Source organism: Triticum urartu, chromosome 7A, assembly GCF_056163025.1.
Source record: "Triticum urartu cultivar PI428250 chromosome 7A, HENAU_Tu73, whole genome shotgun sequence".
Taxonomy (NCBI): Eukaryota; Viridiplantae; Streptophyta; class Magnoliopsida; order Poales; family Poaceae; genus Triticum; species Triticum urartu.
Window position 1 is genome coordinate 508,319,032 of NC_141879.1, and position 10,280 is coordinate 508,329,311.

The 10,280-nt window shown below is 54.0% G+C and overlaps 1 protein-coding gene across 1 annotated transcript; it reads right to left on the reverse strand.

Annotated features, from left to right (window-relative positions):
* Positions 1-1,111: 1,111 nt before the first annotated feature.
* LOC125529903 (putative cellulose synthase-like protein D5) lies at positions 1,112-4,960 on the reverse strand. The gene is made up of 3 exons (XM_048694323.2): positions 4,226-4,960; positions 3,272-4,067; positions 1,112-3,187 (listed from the first exon to the last, which is right to left on the reverse strand). The coding sequence occupies exons 1-3, from the start codon at positions 4,678-4,680 to the stop codon at positions 1,457-1,459; spliced, it is 2,982 nt and encodes a 993-aa protein (XP_048550280.2). The 5' UTR covers positions 4,681-4,960; the 3' UTR covers positions 1,112-1,456.
* Positions 4,961-10,280: the final 5,320 nt, after the last annotated feature.

Sequence of the window (10,280 nt, forward strand, 5' to 3'; positions counted from 1 at the left end):
CCTCACCACCACCAGGGAGCAATGCTGCTGCGCCGAGCCGCCGGCTAGGGCCCAGATCTAGGCTGAGTGGGCACCACTGCGCCGCCAGCACCACTGCGCCGCCCACGACCAACTTCCGCGTTGCCGCGCCAAGGTCACCCGTGGCCCACGGGACCGCCGCCGAGCCACACTGCTGCCGGTCGAGTAGCACCGCCACGGTCAGGGGGCCCCCGCGCCCCCAACGCACGCAGGAAAGGAACAGCCCGTCGCCGCCAGCGCCGCGCGGGCAGGGCCCGGCGGACCAAGCCGGCGGCGGCGGGGGGAAAAGGACGCGGGGCGGGGGGGGGGGGGGGGTGGAGCGAGCGAACGGGGGCCGGTGGAGGGGGGCACTCGACGGGTTGGGGCGCACGCACCAGCGGCCGGCGGCGGGGGGAACCCTAGTGAGAGCGGGAGCCCTTCATTTTAGCATTGAACGGTTTGTTTAAAACTATGTTGAATTATGTGCCACTATGTTGAACTGGCTGCTATCTATGTCTTGCACCACTCTGGAAGGAGATTATCAAACAACATGTGTTGCATCTAACCAAACAGTCTGACTTGTGTTTTCGTCTAAACAAGCCCGCAACCAAACAACGTGACTTGCGTTTCTTCGCCGCCAGGTTGGGGGTATGTATGCAACAGAACGATGTGCAGATGATGATTTTTTGTTTGCATTTGCTCAATCAGGCCCAATTAAGACAAATATGCAAAGTGACAAAGAACGACGCAGATAACCAAACACACTCTTAAGAATTAAAGTGGAGGACTTTTAAACTGTGACTCGAGACGCACAGATGACTTTCTGTTATGGCCTCACTCTCACGGATGCAACAAAGAAGAAAGAAACTCGAGGACCATGTTCATGTCATATCTCTATAATCACTTATTCCTTTACGTTCCAAATTACTCGTTGCAGAAATGGATGTATCTAGAACTAAAATATATCTAGATACATCCATATTCACGACAAGTAATTTGGAACAAAGGGAGTAGTTTTCACGCTCCTTGCGTTTTCCAGTTCCTAGTAATCAAGTTGTACAATGTTGGTCCTCCAGCGGTCAAGCTGATCGGACGAATGTGAAAATCGAGATCAGTGTTAATTTTTTTCGAGTAGTAGCGTTGGTTTATAAATTGCCAACATCGATCTACATAATACGGTATTTGAGTAATATACGGCAATGTGCAACGAGTCAGAATTTCTGTACAGTTAACCTTCCCATATGAGTATGGATATCAGTGCGTAGGTACGTTCCTCAGCTACAAAATTGACCTGCTTACAGTGTTACTAATCTTGTGCATCCACAAACAAAAATACAGAAGACAAACAATCTTGTTTTCTTGCACTTCGTAGCTGATGGCTGATGGCGCGGTTCTTGGCCGGTCATTTCGCAACTGGTCGACCGATCTCGGCGCTCGATCGATTTCCCGACCACACTCCTCACACCTCGATGCCGCTCTGCGAGACCCGGTCGTCGGGCGGGCTGATGGTGATCCAGAGCAGGGAGACGGTGATGGAGATGAGCCCCGCCCAGACGTAGACGATGGTCGGCGTGCGGCCCCGCCGCCCCATGAGGCCCTTGGCGAACGGGTAGTAGTGCGCCAGCACCCAGAAGCTGAAGAAGCCGCCGCCCAGCAGCTTGCTGTACTGCGGGATCTCCGCGTACACGCAGCGCGACACCCCCACCACCATGGCTATGATGTTGATCCCGATGATGGCCAGCGGCGGGATGAAGAGCGACGTCCACTTGATGAAGTACAGCTCCGCGAACGGGTCGTCGTCGTCCTCCGCCGCCGCCTTCGCCGTCAGCGTGAACGATATCTCGATGCCGGCGGCCACCTTGAGCAGGCCCTGCAGCACGGCCGCCAGGTGCGCCGACGTGCCCCCGATCACCCAGAACTGCTCGTTGCGCCACCACTCCTCCAGCCCGATCCCGGACCACTTCACCTCCAGCAGGCACAGCAGCACGAGCGTGATGGTGATGAGCAGGAGGTAGCAGAGGAAGGTCGGGTCCAGCGTCGCCACGATGAACTGGCCGGAGAAGAGGGAGAGCGCCGGCAGGAGGCAGTACATGATGAGGAAGAGGGACGTGAACGGGTAGATGCCCACGTTGATGTACGACATGCGCTGCAGGAACATGAGCCGGCGGGACGCCAGCAGCGCGTTGTTCTTGGAGAAGAAGATCTCCACGGACCCCGTCGCCCACCGGAGCACCTGGTGGAGCCGGTCGGTGAGGTTGATGGGCGCCGTGCCCCGGAACGCGTCGCGCTTCGTGATGCAGTACACGGAGCGCCACCCGCGGTTGTGCATCCGGTACCCGGTCACGACGTCCTCCGTCACGGAGCCGTAGATCCAGCCGACGCGCAGCCCCCACTCCGTGTTGTCCTCGTACCAGCAGGAGATCACCGAGACGGCCTCCGCCACGGTGGCGGCGTCGAGCGGCGGCCGCGGCATGAGCAGCGCGCCGGGCGGGCGGCCGTTCCGGACCGAGGGGTGGTCCGCCAGCGGCCGGCCCTGGTACTCGGCCACGGCGATGGACTCGATGAACATCTTGGACTTGCCGAACCGCTGCGGCGCCTCGTGGTCCGGGTGGTCGGACAGCGGGCGGAGCTCGTCGGCGACGCCGTCCCCAGAGCGTGCGTTCGGGTCGATGGGCACCCTGGTCTGGCCGACCAAGCCGTGGTACTCGACCGCGCGCGGCGGGTTGAAGCCGTAGATGGCGTAGCGGCGGAAGAGGCAGCCGGTGCCGACGTACATGGGCCCCTGGAGGCCGTCGAGCGCGCGCATGTTGCCGTCGAAGAAGACGGTGTTGTGGTTGGCGTAGCGGTCGGAGGGGTCGATGCCCTCGAAGCGCTGCGGGAACTGGATGTAGCAGATGCGGTCGCCGCCGCGGTCGAGCATGTAGCACATGGCCTCCCGGATGGCCTGGCAGTTGTACACGTAGTGGTCGCAGTCGAAGTTGAGCATGAAGGGCCCGTTGGACAGGACCGCGGACGCGCGCACCATGGCGTTCATGGCGCCCGCCTTCTTGTTGTGGTCGTACCCCGGCCGCTTCTCCCGCGACAGGTACACGAACATGGGGATGCGCACGTCCACGTTGGTGAAGTCCAGGTACGCGTGGTCGTCCGCGTCCCCGTACACCACGTCGTGGTGAGGGTTCTTGATCATCACCTAATTGGTTGACAAGATCGTAGCATGAACACACATGTCTGCGCGCCAAAATTCAAAAACGAAATGGCCAGTGTTGACGAAGACCTGGACGATGCTGGCGTGGTCTCCCTTGCCGTGGTCGGGGGCGGAGTCGAGCCAGGTGCCGGGCCAGTGGGTGCCGTCGGCCATCCAGGTGGCCTTGACGGGGGGCGGGGCGGCATCGGACGAGGCGGCGGCCGTCTCACGGGCGATTTTGCGCTCGTGGGCGTTCATGGCCTTGGCGCGCCGTTTGATGGCCTCGGGGAGGTCATTGATACGCACCTTGTACTCGTCGTACTCGCGCTTGATCCACCGCCGGTCCTTGACGAAGTCCGGCCGCTTCTTGCCTTTCGTGGGGTCGCCCTTCTGGGTGAAGTAGGCCTCCGGGTTGCGGGGCTCGATGGAGTGCTTGCGGCAGAAGGGCACCCACACCTTGGCGTAGGCGCAGGCCTCCGCCATGGCCTCGAAGGTGAGCAGCGCGCCGCCGTCGTCGGAGATGTAGACGAAGAGCTTCTCGACCGGGTAGTCGGTGGCGAGGATGGAGAGCAGCGTGTTGGCGGTGACGAGCGGCGGCTCCTTGTAGGGGTCGGCGGTGGAGATGAAGACGTCGAGCCCCGGCAGGTCGGAGCGGCCCGTCGGGTTGGACGGCGTCTTGGACTCGAACTTCTCCCGGAGCGCGGCCAGGTCGGCGGCGCGGTTGATGGGGTTCAGCTTGGGCATCTGGTCCAGGAGCCAGGAGAGGGCGAACCAGTACTCGCACACGATGGAGATCCCCCACAGCCACATCGCGTCCGGGTTGGGGTTCGTCGCGCGCCATACCAAGAAGAGAAACAGCGCCACGAACCGCACCAGCACCAGCAACCTGCCCACGTACGCAAATCCCCGCGTCACTTTGAAATTTAAATCATGTGCCGTGCTCGTGTCGTAACATTTTGATTGAAACTTGATAAATTGTACTCCCATGTAAAGTTTTTCAATTTTTTTTTGGTGAACTCAACAAGTTTCTTGAATTTTGCGAACCTGTAGGGGCTTAGAATGCCCGGAGGAATGGCCACCTTCCGGCTCAGCGGCTTCCAGGGCTTGTCGACGAGGTCCTCCATCTTGACGCTGCCGCCGCCCATGCCGGCGCCGTCGTCGTTGTCCTCCTTCGGCCAGTACGCGTTCCCGATGCCGTACGTGCCCTGGGTCTCGAACAGCCACCGGTTGTGGTCGAACTCCCCGGTTTGGCTCCGCACCAGCAACGACTTGGACGGCGACGCCACCTGCGCCGGGGAAAGCCGACGGTCCATCTTGCCGCCGCCGGCCGCGCCATCGTCGCCGCTCCGGCGGTTCACGAGCTTGGAGCCCGACGAGCGTGGCAAGGGAAGGTTGTCCGGCTTGGTTGGGCCCCCGGACGCGGGAGCGGACGCGGCCCCTGGCTGGTTGTCTGGGGTGGGCGGCATGAAGACCGTGTAGTTGGTATGGTCGCTTGCCATGGTGGAGCGCTCGGGCGTGATGTCGATGTCGTCGGCGTTGTCGTTGGAGAGGCCGGCGAGGCGCTCGTTCGACGTCCGATGGACGCTATAACCTGCTGCCGGTAGCTTCGGCACGGACGGCGACGCGCGGGAGCGTTCCTCCTAGGTTGCTACGGCCGGTTTGGTGCCATTCTCCCCGCCATTGTTGCAAACTGAGTCCCACACGGAGAGGGAGATGTTTGCATGGCTTGGAGGGAATTGTGCGGGAGGGACGGACCGAGATGTGGAGTGGCGACACTTTCGGAGACCGGAAGCATCGAGGGAGAAAGGCGCTGTCATACATGCACTCGTGCAATCGAATAGCTAGCGCTCACATTCTTTTTCAGGATCTTTTTTAAACAGAGTATAGACGCAAGGGTCTTTTTTTTTTCAAGAATACATCAAAGACGTACCTTAATTTTATGAAAAGAAGAAAAATATTTACAAGAGATTACAAACGGCACGCATCGCCTAGGTGTGCCTACACTCGAGCCCTCCTTTAAACATGCTAGGAATTACTCACAAAATTGTAGCACTCCACTCCTTTTCGCCACCGCCCATAAATGACGCTCCCTAAATATGAGCTGGACTGTGCCATGCTCGTTACAATTGTCATTCCTACCGAATACTCTCCCGTTCCTTTGCTTCCACAAACACCAACAAATAAGCACTACCAGTGAGTCAAAATCCTTCCGGTGGGTCTTTGGCACCAGCTTCCGAGACGTCGTCCACCATTCTTCCATATTGTTGCTTGTCCAGTTGGCATCAACCCCAGCAGTAGTCCAACCCTAGTAAGGCATTGGAACCACACTTGCCTGGCGAACACACATTGTGTCAAGATGTGGTCCATCGTGTCCTTTTCCTACTCGCATAAGTAACAAGGAGATGTTGAATCCTGTAAACCATGCCGGGTTCTCCTGTCTGAAGTCCATAGTTTGTACTGAGCCGCCAGCCACATGAAAATTTTGCATGAGAGAGGTGCTCCAAACTTCCAGATCGGTGCGGCAAGCTGGAACCTGATCCCACCTTCACATAGCATTGCATATGCAGACGATGCCGTGTACTTCCCTGTGGGGTTCCACTCCTAAATTGGTCTGTCCTCCTCTCCTAGCTGTAGCTCAATTTGCATGACTGCCTCACACAGCCTTACGAATTGAGACAACCCATCCGAGGGAGTCCTCGATTAGGGGGTATCCGGATATCCGGATTATATCCTTTGGCCGGACTGTTGGACCATGAAGATACAAGATTGAAGACTTCGTCCCGTGTCCGGATGAGACTCTACTTGGCGTGGAAGGCAAGCTAGGCAATACGGATATGTATATCTCCTCCTTTGTAACCGACCTTGTGTAACCCTAGCCCCCTCCGGTGTCTATATAAACCGGAGGGTTTTAGTCCGTAGGACAACATACAATCATACCATAGGCTAGCTTCTAGGGTTTAGCCTTTCCGATCTCGTGGTAGATCAACTCTTGTACTACTCATATTATCAAGAATAATCAAGCAGGACGTAGGGTTTTAGCTCCATCAAGAGGGCCCGAACCTAGGTAAAACATCGTGTCCCCTGCCTCCTGTTACTATCCGCCTTAGACGCACAGTTCGGGACCCCCTACCCGAGATCCACCGGTTTTGACACCGACATTGGTGCTTTCATTGAGAGTTCCTCTGTGCCGTCGCCGTAAGGAAGGATGCCTTGTCTCATTGTTAAAAACAACATTACTGCCGGAGGAGCCGTGGCTGTCGGCCAAACTCTCCGGCTTGGCAGTTTCATCATGACCGCCAGTTCGGCCGCTGCACCGACGATGACTTCTCGGGTCATCGAAAACAGCCTCCACGTCGGCTCGGAATTCGCCGAGCAGATGGATCCAATGGACCTCTCTTCCCTAAACGAGCTCTTGGATCGCATCGCCGCCTTGGGAGTCGCTACGGACTATGATCGGATTGGGCTTAAACCCGATCAAAGGGAGATTAACTCTCCACCGGTCACCCATCATGTTGCGGTGGTGGAGGAACAATGCGGCGATTCTTCCTCTATCTTGAGGACTAACTATGTCCGGATTCCTGAGCTCTCCGAGCCGGATACCCGTTTTCGGGAGGACATCACCCAAGCCCTCAACCTATAGTCAGGCAGCGGACCAGACTCATCGGGCAACATCCCGGAATCCGAACTTCCAAGATCGGAAACTCCTCGGCCCCTGGGTCTCAGATCGGGTAGGGGTTCAGACTCAAACCCACCCACCCACCCAGACATAAACGATCTTTCCCACATCAGGCAAGAGCCCCATGAAACAGTACATCATTATTGGGCCAGATTCCTCCTTGTGATGAACAAGGTTAAGGACTGCAGCGAGGAAAACACAGTCTCACTTTTCTGTAATAACTGCACGGACAAGGGAATCCTTAACGCCATAAGTCGCCGTGACATATCACGCTTCGCCGACTTGGCGTCCATAGTACGAAAGTACTGTGCGATGGAAAGTGCCTGGAAAACCGAAACGAAATTTTTGGATAAACCGGCTCCGAATATACACCCAGTCCGAAGTAAAAGGATGCACTATCATCAGACACCCGAGTTAATTACAAAGAAGCAAAAAACCTCTACAGGGCATGGAACCGTATTGGAGGGATGGCTCAACGGGCCCTGCAAAATTCATAGTACAGCGGATACCATACCAACACACAACCTCAGAGCATGTTGGATACTCCGGCAGGTGGCCAAAAGTGGCAAGGATCTTCTCATCCCAGATGCCACAGAGCACCATCCCAGAGATAACAATACGGTATTAATAGTCTTTGAGACCTTCGCATCAAATAATAGGCACAAGCGAACACTCCGCAGCATTGCCGAAATCTGCCACGTAGCAGCAACAAATCCATAGAGCGACACGGCTATTACCTTCAATGCCAGTGACGAACCTAAATTCTGAACAGCCCGAGCACCAGCTGCATTAGTCCTCAGTCCAATTGTGAATGAGTTTCGACTCACCAAAGTACTCATGGACGGCAGCAGTGGATTAAACCTCATCTACGAGGAAACTCTTCAAAAATGGAAATAGACTGGAACCGCATTGAGCAAAGCAGCACAACCTTCAGAGGAATCATCCCCAGTTGGGAAGCACGCTGTGCTGGGAAAATCACACTAGATGTGGTATTCGGCACGCCGGAGAACTATAGGTCTGAAGAAATTACATTCCAAGTGGCCCCGTTCAGCAGTGGATACCACGCCCTATTGGGACGGGAGACGTTCACGATCTTCCAAGCCATACCCCATTATGGGTACATGAAGCTCAAAATGCCCGGGCCCAACGGAATCATCACTCTCCCTAGTGACCCGGACACAACACTCCGCGCCGAAAACAAAACAGCCACATTGGCCCTCGAGGCATTATCCGAAGCCCTTTCGGCCGAGGAATTAACTGCGCTACGCTCCACAGTGGACAGGGACGACGTGATACTTGACAAGAGATCCAAGTACACCTCTTTAAACCACCAGATGAAATAGTCAAATTCCAAGTCCACCCAACGGACACTACAAAAATAGCCTCCATCAGGGCACAGTTAAACCCTGCCGTGGACGCCGCACTACGAGAGTTCCTGCGTGAGAATTGGGACATATTCGCCTGGCACCCCTCAAACTATTGGAAATATGCCCTAGAGGCAATAATAAATTAGTTATTATTATATTTCCTTGTTCATGATAATCGTTTATTATCCATGCTAGAATTGTATTGATAGGAAACTCAGATACATGTGTGGATACATAGACAACACCATGTCCCTAGTAAGCCTCTAGTTGACTAGCTCGTTGATCAATAGATGGTTACGGTTTCCTGACCATGGACATTGGATGTCGTTGATAACGGGATCACATCATTGGGAGAATGATGTGATGGACAAGACCCAATCCTAAGCCTAGCACAAAGATCGTGTAGTTCGTATGCTAAAGCTTTTTCTAATGTCAAGCATAATTTCCTTAGACCATGAGATTGTGCAACTCCCGGATACCGTAGGAATACTTTGGGTGTGCCAAACGTCACAACGTAACTGGGTGGCTATAAAGGTACACTACAGGTATCTCCGAAAGTGTCTGTTGGGTTGGCACGAATCGAGACTGGGATTTGTCACTCCGTGTGATCGGAGAGGTATCTTTGGGCCCACTCGGTAGGACATCATCATAATGTGCACAAAGTGACCAAGGAGTTGATCACGGGATGATGTGTTACGGAACGAGTAAAATAGACTTGCCGGTAACGAGATTGAACAAGGTATCGGGATACCGACGATCGAATCTCGGGCAAGTACAATACCGCTAGACAAAGGGAATTGTATACGGGATTGATCGAATCCTCGACATCATGGTTCATCCGATGAGATCATCGTGGAACATGTAGGTGAAGGAAATATGCCCTAGAGGCAATAATAAAGTTATTATTTATTTCCTTATTTCATGATAAATGTTTATTATTCATGCTAGAATTGTATTAACCGGAAACATAATACATGTGTGAATACATAGACAAACAGAGTGTCACTAGTATGCCTCTACTTGACTAGCTCATTAATCAAAGATGGTTATGTTTCCTAACCATAGACAAAGAGTTGTTATTTGATTAATGGGATCACATCATTAGATGAATGATCTGATTGACATGACCCATTCCGTTAGCTTAGCACCCGATCGTTTAGTATGTTGCTATTGCTTTCTTCATGACTTGTACATGTTCCTATGACTATGAGATTATGCAACTCCCGCTTACCGGAGGAACACTTTGTGTGCTACCAAACGTCACAACGTAACTGGGTGATTATAAAGGTGCTCTACAGGTGTCTCCAAAGGTACTTGTTGGGTTGGCGTATTTTGAGATTAGGATTTGTCACTCCGAATGTCGGAGAGGTATCTCTGGGCCCTCTCGGTAATGCACATCACTTAAAGCCTTGCAAGCATTGCAACTAATGAGTTAGTTGTGGGATGATGTATTACAGAACGAGTAAAGAGACTTGCCGGTAACGAGATTGAACTAGGTATTGGATACCGACGATCGAATCTCGGGCAAGTAACATACCAATGACAAAGGGAACAATATATGTTGTTATGCGGTCTGACCGATAAAAGATCTTCGTAGAATATGTAGGAGCCAATATGGGCATCCAGGTCCCGCTATTGGTTATTGACCGGAGAAGTGTCTCGGTCATGTCTACATTGTTCTCGAACCGTAGGGTCCGCACGCTTAACGTTACGATGACAGTTTCATTATGAGTTTATACATTTTGATGTACCGAAGTTTGTTCGGAGTCCCGAATGTGATCATGGACATGACGAGGAGTCTCGAAATGGTCGAGACATAAAGATCGATATATTGGAAGCCTATATTTGGATATCGGAATCGTTCCGGGTGAAATTGGGATTTTATCGGAGTACCGGGGGGTTACCGAAACCCCCCGGGGGGTTATTGGGTTTACATGGGCCTTAAGGGAGAAGAGGAAAGGAGGCAAGAGGTGGCCGCGCGCCCCTCCCCTTCCTAGTCCGAATAGGACAAGGGAAGGGGGGCGGCGCCCCCCCTTTCCTTTCCCTCTTCCTCCTC

Coding starts and splice junctions, on each gene's coding strand:
- LOC125529903 (XM_048694323.2), bottom strand. CDS start 4,680: ATGGCAAGCGACCATACCAACTACACGGTCTTCATGCCGCCCACCCCA. Junction 4,068..4,225: donor GGCATTCTAAGCCCCTACAG/GTTCGCAAAATT, acceptor GTACGTGGGCAG/GTTGCTGGTGCTGGTGCGGT. Junction 3,188..3,271: donor ACCACGCCAGCATCGTCCAG/GTCTTCGTCAAC, acceptor TCAACCAATTAG/GTGATGATCAAGAACCCTCA.